We start from the raw sequence: 18,739 nt of genomic DNA on the forward strand, positions 1-18,739 counted from the left end.
GACACCGCCTGCAGTATAAAGTTAGTGGAGACACTGAAGGACAGGAGACACCGCCTGCAGTATAAAGTTAGTGGAGTCACTGAAGGGCAGGAGACACCACCTGCAGTACGAGGTTAGTGGAGTCACTGAAGGACAGGAGACACCGCCTGCAGTACGAGGTTAGTGGAGTCACTGAAGGACAGGAGACACCGCCTGCAGTACGAGGTTAGTGGAGTCACTGAAGGACAGGAGACACCACCTGCAGTACGAGGTTAGTGGAGTCACTGAAGGACAGGAGACACCGCCTGCAGTATAGAGTTAGTGGAGTCACTTTTTTTAACCAGTTGATCACTGTCATGAAACTAATTCCGTAGGAAAACATGGAGGTGTGTCCTAGCACTATACAGCTGATTCAAATAACCAACTGACTGAGGAAACCCTGGTCTCAGACCTGCGATTATGGGCACACAATAACGCGGTCCCCCTACTTTGTTCCTTGTAGAAAAAGGTGAACCCGGAGCTACAGGTGGAGGTGAAGCCCTCTATCAGAGCCAGGAAGATCCAGGAAGAGAAGATGAGGAAACAGATGCAGAAGGAGGAGTACTGGAGGAGGCGAGAGGAAGAGGAGAGATGGAGGATGGAGATGAGGTATGGCGAGATAGGGTGGGTCACACACACAGTATACTAATATCCACCAACTCTGTCTCTCTAGCTCATGCCAATTGAGTGAATACTTCCCAAAAATGAATGTCTCTCTGCCTGTGTGTGTCTCTCTCTCTCTCTCTGCCTGTGTGTGTGTGTGTGTCTCTCTCTGTCTCTCTCTCTCTGCCTGTGTCTCTCTCGCTCTTTCTGTCTGTGTGTCTCTGTCTCTCTGTCTCTCGCTTTCTCGCTCTCTGTGTCTAGACGTTATGAGGAGGAGATGTACTGGCGTCGTATGGAGGAGCAGCACCACTGGGACGACAGGCGTGGGGGCCCCAGGATGCCAGGGGACGGACCATACCTCCAGGGGACCCCTGGCCCACCTGGTCTCCTGGGGGTTCGGCCTGGCATGCCCATCCCTCAGCCACAGGGACCCGTGGTAAGACAGCGGTTCTCACCATGTACTGACTGGACACGTCCCAGAACCTCTGGCGAAGCAGCCACTCTACACAAATTAACCCATTTTTAATCAGTTACCATATATTTCCACTCAAATCAACGGTTTTGTAAAATAAACCTTTCAGACTTGTTAGTAATTCTGGCCCCAAGGGACACTTCTTTCTGTCTCGCCTGGTTTGCAGATCAGAAACACAATGTAAAACCATGTGGAGATTCGTAGGAGAGGTCAGGATGGGGTTTATAGACCTGGTCGACAGGGAGGGGGGGTTCGCTATCAGTTTTAGAGAAAATCATTAGTGATTAATCATCTCACCAGATGAAGTAAAGAACACACAATGCTTCCACAGCGTTACAGAATTGTGCACCAACACCGGAACGTGTATCTGCTATCAGTATAAATGCTAGCGGTTTTATCCTTAGCTAGAATTCACACCTTAGTCAGTGTAAACAATTCTGCAACCAGAGCTGAGAGATATGCGATGGCAGTTTTGGACTCTAGAGTATCTATCGACAGCTGTAGCGACTGTTTCCTGTCTGCTCAGATAGGGTCTTATCCCCAATGGGGCCCACCAACGGGTGGCCTTTTGGACGGAACCATCAACTAACAGCTCCCGGTCAGCATTCAGTAATGGAGAGGGGTTTATAGACCTGGTCTACAGGGGAGGTCAGGACGGGGTTTAGTCATCATTGCGGTGGTCATCAGTCATTGGTTTAAACCCACTATGTTTACGGTAGCAGGTCTCCAGTCTGTCTGTAGGCTTCCAACGACTCTCTAGCTTTCTGCTGCCCAATCGGTCATGGGTGGGGTAATGTTATTTTATGCGATCACACATTGTAGCCAGTTGGGTCTGATAGGCTCCCTCCTCTCATCCTATTGGTAGTTTTCATCGAAGCCTCCCTCCACGTCCGACCATCGTAGCCTCATCATGATACCCCGCAAATGTGCGCGATCTCAGCCTGCAGATGGCTTGTACCGCCGGGCCATCTTAAATAGCTGTGTGGTTAAAAACACCAGCGTCCCTTTGTAAGACCTTCTTTAGCAGTGTCTTTCATTTCGTCTTCTGGATGTCGAATGAGCGTGTAGACTTGTCATGGCCCTCTTCGCCATCCGCAGGTCGTGGATTAGGGAACGTTACCAGAGGTGCCTGGAGAAAGGTTGTGTTCGGGTCCCCCTTTTTTTACATGTTCTGGTCGTTGGGGGTGAGGGACTTAGCTGCGTGATTAGGGGTCAACGTCGATGGTGGACTAAGTTGCCAGAGTCCAACACCAGAGAACGGGACTCAATGTGGGCAGTGGAGGAGAACGGATTTCCACTGCTTGTGGGCCGCCTCTGAGGACTCCTCGGTCTGCTGGTAGAGCTGCGGTGGAGGAGATGGCTGAGCAAGTTGCTGTAAGACAACCAGGGCTGGTGCAGTGGATACAGGGGTATAAGGGTAGCCTAGTGGTTAGAGCGTTGGACTAGTAACCGGGAGGTTGCAAGTTCAAACCCCTAAGCTGACAAGGTACAAATCTGTGGTTCTGCCCCTGAACAGGCAGTTAACCCACTGTTCCTAGGCCGTCATTGAAAATAAGAGTTTGTTCTTAACTGACTTGCCCAGTTAAATAAAGGTAAAATAAATGGTGGGAAGTCTTCATCTCGGTTTCTCCTTTTCTTCCTCCGTCTGTTTCTTCTTCTTACTTTCCCCTCACCATTATTCCTTTAACTTCCTGTCCGACTGTCTTTCAGCTTCCCTCTCCCACTTTCTAAACTTACCCCAATCCATTCTGAGTGGCGCAGCGGTCTAAGACACTGCGTCGCAGTGCTACAGGCGTCACTACAGACCCGAGTTCGATCCCGGGCTGTATCACAACCGGTTGTGATTGGGAGTTCCATAGGGCGGCGCACAATTTTGGCCCGGCGTCGTCCGGGTTAGGGGAGGGTTTGGCCTGGGTAGGCCGTCATTGTAAATAAGAATTTGTTCTTAACTGAGTTGCTTAGTAAAATAAATTTTAAAAAGTAATTTAAAAAAAAATGGACATAACTTTCCTTTCTTAGTTTCCTCAAACTTCTCTAAGTTCTTCTACACTCTGCTAATAAAACTTCACTCGATGTGCCTTTTTTAAGGGAAAATCTGTTACTTTGTGCCGGAGCGGTACATGTTCCAGAATGTTCCAGAATGTTCCAGAATGTTCCAGAATGCCCCATTTATCTGCCATTTTTCCTTCACCAGTCAGCGGGACGTCGGACAGGCAATGTTCTTCCATGCTGCTCTTGGCTCCCATTGTGAAACTCCACTATACACACAAGTGTTTTTAATTCAATTGAATTCTTATAATTCAAACGAGTCCCCCCCCAAACACACACTTTAAAAAAATATATATATATATATTTTATGTCATTTTAAATGTTATAGCCACATGGTAGTTTCTCCTATCCAAATTTCCCATGTAGGTTTTACATTTACAGCTGGTTTCCCAATCATAACCTTCTGTTTTACCAGTACACTGATTTTAATACATTTTATTTTTTATTATTTTTTGTTTTTCTTAGCTGCAGAAATAGGAATATTTTCTTATCTCAGGATTGTACCCTGGGATCACAACTCACAACCGTGTCATCCCATGACCACTTCTCTGCTTCAACAGAGAAACACAACCCCTGGTCTCTGACCAGGAGACTTCTGCTTCAACGAAAATATCCAAATTGGAGATCAACAGGATGTTTGCCCTAGAATTATGATTTCCTAATGAAAGATTCTAGGACTTCTCCTATTCAGAAATAACTCTGCTACAACAAAGTTTATAACTAGGGGTATCTTTTGATACAACAAAATACCTCGTGCACAACTGTTCCCAGAACAGGATTTTCTGTGATGTTTAAAATAATATCGGTCTCACCTGTCCGAGAATGGTCCGAGGCGGGTCCCTTTTCTGCTCTGTTTTTAGTTGGTGTGGACTCCCTTGCAGTTTTGTCTCCTTGTGGAGCAATCAGCAAGCGGAGTTAGCCATCCCATCCTCGTCGCTAAATTGTCGTAGCAATTCTACAGGAAGAGGGAGACTGGAGATCCCTCTTACAACAACCTTTAAGATTTGCAAAAATGAATGAATTAATCACTGCCAAAAGTGATTCAGTTGAAAGCTTAACAAACATAGTCGGGACATAGTCGGGTCTCTGCTTTTATAGGATAAAACCTCTTGGCGGTTTAGCAGATGTGTGGAAACGGGCGGAACAGAGTTTTTAAAAGGCGGTTTGTTTGTGCATATTAAGAAGATTCGACCGTATAACGGCGTTTTTGTCGGTTCACACTGCTCCTTCCTGCAAGGTGCCACACAGCTGACTTCCTGCAGATAGTAAACCCACGGGATGTCACATGCTGCAGTCCCACCTAAACGGATCTTAGCTACACGCCCAATCTTATGGCTAAGTCCCACAAAGACAAGTTTGTGTGAGGTTAGAAAAAACACTAGCATATAACAAGAGACAATTATTTTAAACAGTAAAACACAGGATTTTCCACGACACATACTTTAGCTATTGCCTTAGAATCCAGTGACTATATGGTAAGAATTTCTAACCCCCTTCCTTCCCACTGTGGTGGCATTGAGACCTTTCGTTGTGCTTTACCTCGCAGCCTCCCCGTCGGCCGGACTCATCAGACGACCGTTACGTGATGACGAAGCACGCGACCATCTACCCCTCTGAGGACGAGCTGCAGGCCATCCAGAAGATCGTCTCTATCACAGAGAGAGCCCTCAAACTGGTCTCGGACATCATCATCGACCAGGACAAGACCAAGGAGACTACTGGGGAGGACAAGGATACAAAAGAGGTTTCCAAGACTCCCCAAGACCGGTGAGGATGGAAGGATGAGTGGGGGATGGGTGGATGGAAGGATGAGTGGGGGATAGATAGATGGAAGGATGAGTGGGGGATGGATGGATGGAAGGATGAGTGGGGGATAGATAGATGGAAGGATGAGTGGGGGATGGATGGATGGAAGGATGAGTGGGGGATAGATGGATGGATGGATGAGTGGGGGATGGATGGATGAGTGGGGGATGGAAGGATGAGTGGGGGATAGATGGATGGATGGATGAGTGGGGGATGGAAGGATGAGTGGGGGATAGATGGATGGATGGATGAGTGGGGGATGGAAGGATGAGTGGGGGATAGATGGATGAGTGGGGGATAGATGGATGAGTGGGGGATGGAAGGATGAGTGGGGGATAGATGGATGGAAGGATGAGTGGGGGATAGATGGATGGAAGGATGAGTGGGGGATAGATGGATGGAAGGATGAGTGGGGGATAGATGGATGGAAGGATGAGTGGGGGATAGATGGATGGATGGATGAGTGGGGGATGGAAGGATGAGTGGGGGATAGATAGATGGAAGGATGAGTGGGGGATAGATGGATGGAAGGATGAGTGGGGGATGGATGGATGGATGAGTGGGGGATGGATGGATGGATGAGTGGGGGATGGAAGGATGAGTGGGGGATAGATGGATGGAAGGATGAGTGGGGGATGGATGGATGGAAGGATGAGTGGGGGATGGATGGATGGAAGGATGAGTGGGGGATAGATGGATGGAAGGATGAGTGGGGGATGGAAGGATGAGTGGGGGATGGGTGGATGGAAGGATGAGTGGGGGATAGATGGATGAGTGGGGGATAGATGGATGAGTGGGGGATAGATGGATGAGTGGGGGATAGATGGATGGAAGGATGAGTGGGGGATAGATGGATGGAAGGTTGGGGAAACTCAACCCTGAATGTTTGTCTCCTCAGAGCTCTGAAAGGGGGTGATGAGGACGGGGGTGCTGCTCTGTTTCGGTCTGTTTTCTAACATTAGATACCTAATGAACGCCTCCCTCCTGTAGAGCTCTGAAGGGGGTGATGAGGGTGGGGGTCCTGGCTAAAGGACTGCTGCTCTGTGGAGACAACAATGTCAACCTGGTCCTGCTTTGCTCAGAGAAACCCACCAAGAACCTGCTCAGCCGCATATTGGAGCATCTTCCCAAGCAGCTGACGGTACACACACACACACACACACACACACACACACACACACACACACACACACACACACACACACACACACACACACACACACCCTAACGATACACACACACACACACACCCTAACGATACACACACACACACACACACCCTAACGATACACACACACACACACACACCCTAACGATACACACACACACACACACACCCTAACGATACACACACACACACACACACCCTAACGATATACACACACACACACACACCCTAACGATATACACACACACACACACACCCTAACGATATACACACACACACACACACCCTAACGATATACACACACACACACACACACCCTAACGATATACACACACACACACACACACACCCTAACGATATACACACACACACACACACACCCTAACGATATACACACACACACACACACCCTAACGATATACACACACACACACACACACCCTAACGATATACACACACACACACACACCCTAACGATATACACACACACACACACACCCTAACGATATACACACACACACACACACCCTAACGATATACACACACACACACACACACCCTAACGATATACACACACACACACACACCCTAACGATATACACACACACACACACACACCCTAACGATATACACACACACACACACACACCCTAACGATATACACACACACACACACACACACACACCCTAACGATATATACACACACACCCTAACGATATATACACACACACACACCAATGATACCCACACACTTACCTCTCTCGCTCTTCTTCCCTCCCCTCCAGGTGGTGACCCCAGAGAAGTACGAGGTGAAGGGTTCCATCGAGAACTGTTCCATCATCCTGGCGTCTGGAGCTGACCCCAAAATGACAGTCACCATCACCCTGACCTCCCCCAGCATCCGAGAGGAGGAGGAGACCCCTACCACACCCCCGCCACGGGACGGAGGTTGGAAAGACATCGCCCACTCTCCTTCCTTTCTCTCTCTCTCTCTGCCACTATGGGTGCATTAGTGTGTTCAGGGTGGGGTTTGCACATTTTGGGACTATTTCAATGATCCTGTTTCTCCAATGGTCTTAAAGTTTGCCGCTCACCCAGTACCTGAATGAATGCACCCTGTAAGATTCATTATCGGAGGAGACCTACCCTGGTGGCACTTCCAGCTGTATGCCCTGGCACGAAGTTCAGATTTGACCTGTTGAGCCTTTCTCACCGTTTTGTCATTTTTATAGACTCCAGTTATCGTTTTCAACTTCAACCAATGAAGCGCTTGAGCTCTGTCATGACATGAGATGATCGGTCATCATAAAACGGTGTGCTTTCAAAAGGCCTTTAGGAATTCTAGGCCCAATATTCAGTGATTTAAAAATATATATATATTTTAAGGTTTTTTAAACGTTGGGATTAGAGAAGTGCTAAATTGTCAATACTCTGTAGTTTTAATTCACGGAATATCATAAACCGTGTTTAAAGGGAAGTATGCAAAGAACTAAAGTTTTGGGGATCCGTTCAGATTGTCCAAGAGACCTGTTTTTGAAGGCAGAGAAGCCATCTTTTTGACTTGTAATTTTGTATCTTAAAACCAACCTGAATGATATACCAAAGGCTCAACATTGAAAAACGTCTTTGTAGAAACTTGACTTTCTAGTCATGGATAGAGCTCAGCAGTCGTGGTGAAGTCTTGACTGTTCCTCGTGCCACCAGTGTAGCTCTTACTCTATCTGGAACTCTCCTTCAGTGCGTCTTGTAATGCTGTCCCCTACAAAACAAAGCATGGACAGTGTTTGCATTTTCAGACTAGTTTTTAGTTCCCAGGTAAGATTTAATTTTTGTTTCCTGTATTCCCAGGGGCGTTTGTTCCACCGTCACACCTACGATAAACCCTCCCACCCCGGGTCAATCGTTAGCTCTCTTAGATCAGAACTATATACATCAGAGGAACGTTATTCTCTACAGATATTACAAAGAAATGAAAGACCCATTGGGAAGGGGAAGCGGCGAGGCACCGGATCCTGACTTACGAAACGTGCACACAACTCAAAGCTCTGCACAAATCGTGCGTAGATTGATGTTGCTGGAGAGATTTTTAGCGGAAGTTTGAGTTGAGCGGGCGTTTTGTCAGGTTAGGATTAGGCCAAATGAGAAGAGCAGAAAGAACAGGGTTACAGAAGACTGTTACAGAACACACACAGATGGTTCTAGAACACTGGCAAGCTGTTCTAGAACACAGACTGTTCTAAAACACAGACTGTTCTAGAACACAAAGACAAGAAATGGGTTCACACATCCCCACAGGAAACAAATCTTATGTTGGTCTGGTCGCGAGGAGGTGATCTGTTCTTACATGCTCCCTGAGTGAACTGGTGTCCCCCTCCACACAGAAGCCTATGCACAGACAGATCTGTCCTTGTTTTGTAGCTAATCATGCTGTTAACAAACCCCCCCAAAAAAAGATATGACGTGAAAAAGCCCTATTGATCAAGTGATCCATTCTCTGCATTCGTTGACAATGGAGGGGTGGGAGTGAGTGTTGCTAAGCTCCTGTATCTATCTAGCACGCCTCTTATGTTTTGTTGTGCCAACTTTTTTTTTCTTTTCTCACCCTATTCCAGAAGTGTGCACTTGCACACTCTGTCAATGGATTTGAAAGCATAAGGATTGGAGTTGCCCAGAGAGGGTATCTATCTACCATTTTGTTAAATCCAGTTTCAGAAAGTGGATTTGAAAGCATAAGGATTGGAGTTGCCCAGAGAGGGTATCCATCCAGCATTTTGTTAAATCCAGTTTCAGAAAGTGGGCAAGTGCACACTTCAGCATAAAGGTGCAAAATGGGGACGCTGTGTGGCCAGCCTGCAGTAGACTTCAGTAGGCCAGGAATGAAGGCTTTGGCAGACTGTGGTTGGACCCGGGTACTGCAGAGCAGTATACAGTTAGTGTGATGTATCTGTTTGTTGGTTTCATGCCCAACCTACTGATTTTAATCCAGCCAGTTATGCATGCAACGATGTCCGATCTAACCCTTCTTTTTTCTGCTGGGAGCTTCCATGTTTGTAGTTTTTCTGCTGCAACATAATTTGTAGTTTTCTTTACCAGTTCAGTCCCCAAAGCCCTCTGTTCTTTTTTTAATTGTTTTATCTTTCAAAAAATACATCTCCAGTATCTGTGAGGGTTCAAACCTCGCCCCCCAGCCAACCAGCTCCTCCGGAAGGATTTTTGACCAAGGTTTCCCCCCCCACCACCCAAACACTTTGCCACACCTATCATTGCCATGCCACTGTTAGACGTCAGCTCAGTTAACACTCCTGTTCTGACCTCTCTCCTTTGTTTCTGTTATTAGTTACCAGGGCCCAGAGTAATGCGCCAGGGCCCAGAGTAACGACCCATTGGAATCCCCCTAGAGTATCCGTACAGTGTCATCTCAGAAGATCTAAGACTGAAAGTGACAAATGATTGGCGTAACGTTGCTTACTTGAAGAACAAACAAACGTTATATCTCAGTTTTTGAGATTTGAAACTTCTCTGTTAAGGCTTACATTTCAGCACATGATAACAATAGGCCTACATACAGTTCAGTTACTCGATCAAATGAATAACTGTTGGTACCAGCCGACACTAGGTCAGCCTGAATTAGATAATGATCAGGCTGTTGACGCTCTGGTGGTTCCCGTCACTCATCCTGCTTCTATTCTCTCAAGGTTTTGTTTAGCATTTTACGTCCCGTAATTCACCTTCCCTTTACCTCACACCAGCGTAAACCTAACGTTACATACATGACACTCTACATCTCCAAATGAGGTCAGGATGTTCACTTCCTGGTTCCCTACTGAAACCCTGTCTTGGTATGTGTGGCAATGTGTTTGTATCTTCTTGTTAATGCGTCTTGCTCTACCTGGTCAAACACCCGTTCCACCTCAACCGACCACCATTTTGACAATTGGACTCATTCGTTTTTAGATGTAACCTTGGTGAAAGACCCAGAGGACGTCTTGGACAGGCTAAAATGCCTTGCCGCTCTGGCGGCTCTGCGGCACGCTAAGTGGTTCCAGGTTCGGACACATCCATCTTACTTTCTTATTGTAGCCTTATGAGATGCATATTTTTTTTGATTCCTTTGTTTTGAATTTTGTTTTAATGAAGGAATTTTAATAATGAATTTTAACACTTCCCACAACAACAACAACAACACAGTAATACCTGATAACAGTTGAATTATTGTTTGAAAAAGATAAATTCAATGATGCCACACACGTAATGATAAAGAATCTAACCAGATTGAATATTCAATCTTTATTTTTTATATTTATTGTTGAAATTTAGTATGGTAATTTTTTTATAATTTTCAAAAAAAAAAAAAAACTGGCATCCTTGTATGATTTCATTATTTTCCAGATTGTCAGTAAAACATGATTCCATAAGGCTGCAGAGATATCTTTGCATAAGATCTGATAAGAGCTTCCATGTTGAGCATTATAGTATCTTGTGATTTTTGTATTTATTTTTAATAGAAGAATAGGGATTGAGAGAAACGGGACATCTGATTTTTTTTTTTTAAGATTTTTTTTTAGTTTTACTGTGTCGCTGCAATGGCAGAAAAAGCTAACGCACAGGTAAAGCAGATTCCCTCCCCTCTCACAGTCCCTAACCTTGATCTTCTTTACAAACACAAATTCTGTACCTGACGCTTCTGTCAAACACTTGATCAACTCGAGAAGTCAGGGTTTATAAGATGACAAGGAAATGTAAACCTTTTTCTTGTTTCATCTTGCAAACTGTGAGCTCTCTTTTTTTCTAATGTTATGAGGTGAAATACTCCTGGAAATGGCAGCTGATTCCAACCAATTACGGACAATTAATTAATTGAGTTTTCAATCAACCTATCACAAGCTTCCATTGTGTACAGTAGTGTTTGGCCCTCTATGACAGACCTGTTGTAATGTACCCTATAATAGTCTGTCTGCTCCCGTCTGTTATCACTAAACTAAACGTGTTGTTGCTCCACAAGGCTAGAGCGAACGGACTCCAGTCCTGTGTGATTGTTATTCGTATCCTGCGTGACCTCTGTCAGAGGGTCCCCACATGGTCCGCCTTCCCCAGCTGGGTGAGTTTATCATCAGGCTAACGCTAGAGTCGACAACTGTCTCATGAGTTTATTTATTTACATGTTGTGAGAGAAGTGTTGGACTTTAATGGGCCGTTGTATTGGACACAGATGAAGCCCAGTCCATTGAATTGTTTCTCGTCCCGGACGAGGAATCTATGTCTGGGAAAATGACCATTAATTAAAGGGATAGTTGGGGATTTTAGCATTGAAGTATTTTATCTACTTCCCCAAAGTTGGATGAACTTGTTGATACCATTTTTTTTTGTCTTTGTTCAGTTTGAAGGAAGAGTCTAGCGTTAGTGCAATGACTGTAAGTTGTTGGGAACAGCTAGCACGTTCGCTGTTCCTGTAGACTTCGTCTTTGCGCTGACGCTAGTTAGCATTGGCTCGCAGAACTGGTATCCTCCAGTGCATCTGACTCCGGGGAAGTAGATAAAAGGGCTTCATTGACAAAATCCTGAACTATCCCTTTAAGTTCATGCGTTCGAGTGTCGAACAGTAGATGTGTTAACTTGGGACGAACACACTGGCTGCAACTCAGTAGTAAAACGTGTCTTCTTTCCCTGACGTGAGGTGGCAAGGACAGATCCAAAATACTTCTTCAGATTCACTCAATGAGGAGTTTAAACGTCTCCATCCCCTCTGCTCCTCCTCCATCCCCTCTGCTCCTCCTCCATCCCCTCTGCTCCTCCTCCATCCCCTCTGCTCCTCCTCCATCCCCTCTGCTCCTCCTCCATCCCCTCTGCTCCTCCTCCATCCCCTCTGCTCCTCCTCCATCCCCTCTGCTCCTCCTCCATCCCCTCTGCTCCTCCTCCATCCCCTCTGCTCCTCCTCCATCCCCTCTGCTCCTCCTCCATCCCCTCTGCTCCTCCTCCATCCCCTCTGCTCCTCCTCCATCCCCTCTGCTCCTCCTCCATCCCCTCTGCTCCTCCTCCATCCCCTCTGCTCCTCCTCCATCCCCTCTGCTCCTCCTCCATCCCCTCTGCTCCTCCTCCATCCCCTCTGCTCCTCCTCCATCCCCTCTGCTCCTCCTCCATCCCCTCTGCTCCTCCTCCATCCCCTCTGCTCCTCCTCCATCCCCTCTGCTCCTCCTCCATCCCCTCTCTTTCCCTTGTTCTCCAGGCCATGGAGCTGTTGGTAGAGAAGACCATTAGCAGTGCCTCTGGCCCCCTGAGCCCAGGCGATGCACTGAGACGAGTCTTTGAATGTATTTCCTCTGGGATTCTGCTCCCCGGTTAGTCTAACCGATTTCTTTTCTTTACTCTTATAGCAGACTATTTCGCATGGCATCATGGGAGACATTTTTTTGTTGATGATCGTATCAGACTTCCGCGGAGTTGGGTGGCGTTAATGGTGTGTTGGCATTTGCAGAGTGCTGATAGGTGTGTTTGGTTGTCCTCTAGGTGGCCCGGGATTGGTCGACCCGTGTGAGAAGAACCCCACTGATACCCTGACAGCCATGGAGGAGCAGCACCGAGAGGACATCACCTCAAGTGCCCAGGTACTGACAGACACGTGTCAGAGTACACAGTACCAGGCAAAAGTTTGGACACGCCTACATGATTCCATATGTGTTATTTCCTAGTTTTGATGTCTTCAATATTATTCTACAATGTAGAAAATAGTAAAAAATAAAGAAACTCTTGAATGAGTAGGTGTATCCAAACTTTTGACTGGTACTCTAAATATAATGTATTAAATAAATTGAACAAAAAATATAAAGGCAACATGTAAAGTTTCAAATAAAAGATCCCAGAAATATTCTATACGCACAAATGTGTTTACATCCCTGTTAGGGAGCATTTCTCCTTTGCCAAGATAATCCATCCACCTGACAGGTGTGGCATATCAAGAATCTGATTAAACGGCATGATCATTACACAGGGGCACCTTGTGCTGGGGACAATAAAAGGTCACTCGAAAATGTGCAGTTTTGTCACACAACACAATGCCACAAAATGTCTCAACATTTGGCATGCTGAATGCAGGAATGTCCACCAGAGCTGTTGCCAGAAAATGTAATGTTAATTTCTCTACCATAAGCCACCTCCAACGTCATTTCACAGAACTCCAACATCCTTTTAGAGAATTCGGTAATACGTCCAACTGGCCTCCCAACCGCAGACTGCATGTAACCACGCCAACCCAGGACCTCCACATCCAGCTTCTTCCCCTGCTGGCTCGTCTGAGACCAGCCACCAGGACAGCTGATGAAACTGTGGGTTTTGCACAACCAAAGTATTTCTAAACAAACTGTCAGAAACCGTCTCAGGGAAGCTCGTCTGGGTGCTCGTCGTCCTCACCAGGGTTCTTGACCTGACTGCAGATCAGCTTTGTAACCAGACAAAAGCAAATGCTTCAGGACGATGGCCACTGGCTGGAGAAGCTCTTCACGGCTGAATCCCAGCTGTACCGGGCAGATGGCAGACGTGTGTGTGTGTGGGCGAGCGGTTTGCTGATGTCAACGTTGTGAACATGGCGGCAGTGGGGTTATGGTAATGGGCAGGCATAATCTACGTACAACGAACACAATTGCATTTTATCAATGGAAATTGAATCCACAGTGATACTGTAACAAGATCCTGGGGCCCATTGTTGTGCCATTCATCCGCCTCCATCACCTCATGTTTCAGCATGATAATGCACGGCCCCATGTCACAAGGATCTGGACACAATTCCTGGATGCTGAAAATGTCACCGTTCCTCCGTGGCCTGCATACTCACCAGACATGTCACCCGTTGAGCATGTTTGGGATGCTCTGGATCAACGTGTACGACAGTCTGTTCCAGTTCCCACCAATATCCAGAAACATCCACAGCCATTTAAGGAGGAGTGGGACAACATTCCACAGGCCAGTCAACAGCCTGATCAACTCTGTGAAGGAGATGTGTCACGCTGCATGAGGCAAATGGTGATCCACACCAGATACTGACTGGTTTTCTGATCCACACCAGATACTGACTGGTTTTCTGATCCACACCAGATACTGACTGGTTTTCTGATCCACACCAGATACTGACTGGTTTTCTGATCCACACCAGATACTGACTGGTTTTCTGATCCACACCAGATACTGACTGGTTTTCTGATCCACACCAGATACTGACTGGTTTTCTGATCCACACCAGATACTGACTGGTTTTCTGATCCACACCAGATACTGACTGGTTTTCTGATCCACACCAGATACTGACTGGTTTTCTGATCCACACCAGATACTGACTGGTTTTCTGATCCACACCAGATACTGACTGGTTTTCTGATCCACACCAGATACTGACTGGTTTTCTGATCCACACCAGATACTGACTGGTTTTCTGATCCACACCAGATACTGACTGGTTTTCTGATCCACGCCCTTGACCTTTTTTTAAAGGTATCTGTGACCAACAGTCTTCCCAGTCATGTGAAATCTGTAGATTTAATTTAGATTTAAGATTTACTAAATGAATTTATTTTAATTGACTGATTTCCTGATATGAACTGTAACTCAGTAACGTCTTTGAAATGGATGCGTTTTTACATTTATGGTGTAACTGATCAAAAATCTAAGGTACTGGCCATATGTAAAGTTTAATATACCATTATGGGTGTAAGGTATTGGCCACCATACCTACTTTTTTTTTTTTCCTTCTTTAAAAAAATAAATAAATACAAAACATTTCTTGAGGTACTCCGTAAATATAAGGTGCTGTATGTAGATAACTCTCCGTCTGCTAGAGGGAATGTCTTCTATTGACCAACTGTGTCTCTGTCCAGTTTGCTCTGCGGCTGCTCGCCTTCCGTCAGATCCACAAGGTGCTGGGCATGGACCCACTGCCCCAGATGAACCCTCGCTTCAACGTCTGCAACAACCGCAAGCGTCGCCGCGACAACAGCGACGGAACGGACGGATTCGAGGGTGAAGGGAAGAAAGACAAGAAGGATTTCGACAGCAGCTGCTAGGACCTGCCCCCCCACAAAATTAATTTAAAGTTGTGTGCGTCTGTGTGTGTGGCCACGTTTCAGGCTGACTACATTGCAGTCACCTGCCGGAATCTCACAACACCTGGATGTGTGTTTTTAAGATGAGCGCTAACCACCGTATAGCACTCTGATGATGGATAACGTGGCGTGCAACCATTGGTTGATGCACTGCACTGCAATGTCGTCTGCCTGGAACGAGCCCTATGCACTTCTGTCACCTACTACAGGTGGGTTTGTGTCAATGCTCAAGACCAACATCGGACAGGGCCTGGTCCTGTAAGCCATGAGTAAATCAGGGTTGTATTCATTTGGGCACGTAACAGAATGTTTTTAAACATTTTGCAATTGGGGGGGGGGGCTGAGCATTTCTATTGTCAGTCTGTTTTCTTCGTTTTTGGTCCCAAATGAATACGACCCAGTTTGACTGAATAGGCCTAATGCAGTACCCAGTTTGTCCACGATGTTCTGTTTTGGTAGCGATTGATATGACCTGTGGTTAGAACCTATAAACATCTCCTTCCTAGCTGATTCTACCCCCCCCCCCCTTTTATTTCTCCAGTAGAAGTTACCACGACAACGGGGCTTCCTTTTCCCAACCTTCTCCCTTTTAGACTGATTGTCCGTCTTTTTTTGTTGTTGTTATTTTGTGTTACAGACTTTCCAGTCTTTTTCGAGTTACGAAAACGTAAACTAGAGTGAGATCTGTTTTTGTTCCAGTTGTTGTTTTTTAGATCAGGAAGATCTACGGTAAATGTTGATGCATCACATGCATGTTATTTCTAGTTGCATATATTCAGTGTTGGCTGTTTTTTTTAGTAAATTTAAATACCCATTTATGAAGCACATAATTCGATCAGTCACCAGTAAATGTTTTATTTTCCTAAAAACTGTAATTTTGAATATGATCTTCTTTTTAAGTGTCATGATGCTTGTTAAAAGTAGTGTAAAAGCTACAGTCCCATTGTTGTTTTGTTACGGCCAGCGTGTTCTGGTGTTTAACACAGGCTCCTTAACTGTGGTGTTTGTACTACATTTCTGAGGGAAAACACTGATTCCTAATTTGTTGTTTTGAACGTAGCTCTCTCTAATATATCTATATATACCTATGATAATCTTGCAATAGATCAAAGTGTTTTAGTTTGGAAGAACTCACGGACGTGCTTTCAGATTTTGTTATTTGTATTATGGCTTTTAACATTTTGGTTTAACAGATTATAATGGGACATTTATTGGCTTGCCCCAAATCTTGGTTTAACGCTGCGTACATATAGTTCTTTTGAATAATGTATAGAAAATGAAAAACTGATTGGATTAAAAAAAAGACGAGCGTAACGTTGTTGTTTTAAACGTAGATCCATTTAATGTTTGACTGTCAGCCTGTCTCTGCCTCGCTCTCGGTCTGTCTCTCTGCCTCTCTCTCGGTCTCTCCCTCTCTGCCTCTCTCTCCCTCTGTCTGCCTGCCTCTCAATTCAAGGTGTTTTATTGGCATGGGAAACATATGTTTACATTGCCAAAGCAAGTGAAATTGATAAACAAAAGTACTCTGGCTGGCTCTCTCCTCCCTTCTCGGTCGGTCTCTCTGGCTGGCTGGCTCTCTCTCCTCCCTTCTCGGTCGGTCTCTCTGGCTGTCTGGCTCTCTCTCCTCCTCCTCGTGTGCTGCCTGTCAGTCAGCCTTTCGTGCTCTGTGCCTGTTTGTCTCTCTGTCTGTCTTAGTACCTCCACTCTACCATGGTCGGAATAAAGGCATGTCCTGAATGAAGGACTTCTGGACTAAGTGGGGTTTGTTTGGGTCTCAGCTCCCTATTTCCAGGGATATACATACACGTCCAAGGTGTGGCGACACTTTCCACATTTCATGTTCAGCTGTATGAAGTCCCCCGGTAGCTTTATGGAACCACATGGAACCAGAGAGAGATTTCCCTCTGTGCAGAAGACCGTTTACTGACGGTGTCCCAACAGGATATGATGAGTGAGGTTAGACGGACAGTTCTTTTATCCCTTCAAAAACAGGAAGACCACACAATGCGATCTCCATAGCCTGCTTCCTCTGCTGACAGACCATGAAATCAAGTGCACCACTTGCCACATCAAAGAAACAAAATGGTAATTTTGTTTTGTTTAAAAAATAAATTTCAGCCCAAGATCGAGTTTTATAACCAAGCTATAAGTATATAACCAAGCAGCCCAGGATCGAGTTTATAACCAAGCTATGACCACTAGACACACTAGCAATGAGGCGTGTATTATGTACTGTATTCAGATCAGCAAAAATTCAAGTGGATGGTTCATCAAAGATGACCTATAGTATTGACCAGATTCCCGAGTGACCGCTCTCACACGAGAATCCATGTCCTCCATGATTTGAGGGCAAGTGAGATCAGGTGGGACCATTCTAGCCAATGAGAGGGCAGATACGCGTGTGCCCAACATGCACAACGAAGTCGTTTTTCTCAAAGTTGCCTGAATGCGAAACGCATCCACTTATTTCAGTACATTTGTAACAAACATTTTGCGAGACGTATATATGTGATCCAGTAAGCCTGAGTAAATTTGACAATTCTCATAGACCGCAATATAACAAAAAATGTTTTAAAAGGGTTTGTCTCACTTAAACTGACAGATTTGTGGATGGATGAAATCCTCTCGCTTCGCCTCTGTCAGTATCGGCCCGTCCCAAACGGGGAATGGGAGGTGGCATAAATACAAGACCGACAGACCTTACATCCAATAGAATCACGAAAATCATTTTTGGCCTCCTTGGCACAAGGCCAATGCGGATGTTCGATGGGCGGGTTCTGTTAAAGCAGGTTATTCTTCTGTTTTGGCCCCTTATTTGCACCTGGGTTCAGGGGGCAGAGAAAATAGATAGTTGTCAACTACAAGTTCTAGAAATGTTGAGTAGTTTAGGGAGCGCTGGTGGGAAGTCTGCCAAACCTTCGTTTGTTTCTTATGTGACGCCCGAGGTAAGTTATATATTTTAAAATTAAATTGTGCTTTATTAGTGTACGCGATTATGCATGTTGAGAGAGAGAGAGAGATAAAAAAAAGGCTGTCTTTATTTGATACGGACTAGTTAGTATTACTGCTATCTGAGTAACATGACTGGGGCGGGGTTGTGGGCACTGGAAAGCCGCTCGTAGCCCGCTAAACATAGTTTAAGAAAAACAAGCATTGCCATCCGATATGACGGTTTTGTCCTGGAACACAGTCCGGAGAATAGTGTGTCTCGTCATGTTTTGAATGAATATAAAATATCGTGCTTTATTTCCCCCGGTAATATTTTGGCAGCAGACACCCTGGCAACTGTAACAGTGTTTGTTTTTGTGTGACGAGTCTTTTTACAGGCAGTTCAAGATACATTGTTAACTCCTGTTTCTCAGCCTTTAAAAAACAAATGTAGTTTACATTGAGTTTGTGTGACATTTCATCTGTCAGATCTGCATGGAATAGTTAGTCAAACTAGAAAATATAAACATGCAATATAATGTTTCTATCTCTATCCGTAAAACACCATCTGAAATCATTGTAGATTTAGTTATTATCCGGTATGGGAA

The 18,739-nt window shown here is 45.4% G+C and overlaps 2 protein-coding genes across 8 annotated transcripts in view; both read left to right on the top strand.

The window, feature by feature from the left end:
• The window catches only part of zfr (zinc finger RNA binding protein), a 60,586-nt gene extending 43,631 nt beyond the window's left edge, over positions 1 to 16,955 (top strand). For 3 of the 7 annotated variants that reach the window (XM_064928426.1, XM_064928667.1, XM_064928509.1), the window contains exons 12-21: positions 482 to 642; positions 883 to 1,057; positions 4,689 to 4,909; positions 5,939 to 6,089; positions 6,903 to 7,065; positions 10,072 to 10,163; positions 11,120 to 11,215; positions 12,341 to 12,452; positions 12,622 to 12,719; positions 14,979 to 16,955. In XM_064928426.1, the coding sequence (XP_064784498.1) occupies positions 482 to 642; positions 883 to 1,057; positions 4,689 to 4,909; positions 5,939 to 6,089; positions 6,903 to 7,065; positions 10,072 to 10,163; positions 11,120 to 11,215; positions 12,341 to 12,452; positions 12,622 to 12,719; positions 14,979 to 15,164 (1,455 nt within the window). In that variant the 3' untranslated portion in view covers positions 15,165 to 16,955. Of the gene's footprint in view, positions 1 to 481; positions 643 to 882; positions 1,058 to 4,688; positions 4,910 to 5,938; positions 6,090 to 6,902; positions 7,066 to 10,071; positions 10,164 to 11,119; positions 11,216 to 12,340; positions 12,453 to 12,621; positions 12,720 to 14,978 lie in introns of those variants that run through there. The other 4 variants (XM_064928586.1, XM_064928757.1, XM_064928871.1 and 1 more) reach the window with 2 other exon arrangements.
• Positions 16,956 to 17,974: 1,019 nt separating this feature from the next.
• mtmr12 (myotubularin related protein 12) overlaps positions 17,975 to 18,739 on the top strand; it is a 38,471-nt gene continuing 37,706 nt past the window's right edge. Inside the window, exon 1 of the mRNA XM_064928966.1 lies at positions 17,975 to 18,148. Coding sequence (XP_064785038.1) covers positions 18,077 to 18,148 — 72 coding nt within the window. The 5' untranslated portion in view covers positions 17,975 to 18,076. The remainder of the gene's footprint in view (positions 18,149 to 18,739) is intronic.

The sequence above is a fragment of the Oncorhynchus masou genome, chromosome 1, assembly GCF_036934945.1.
Source record: "Oncorhynchus masou masou isolate Uvic2021 chromosome 1, UVic_Omas_1.1, whole genome shotgun sequence".
Classification (NCBI taxonomy): domain Eukaryota; kingdom Metazoa; phylum Chordata; class Actinopteri; order Salmoniformes; family Salmonidae; genus Oncorhynchus; species Oncorhynchus masou.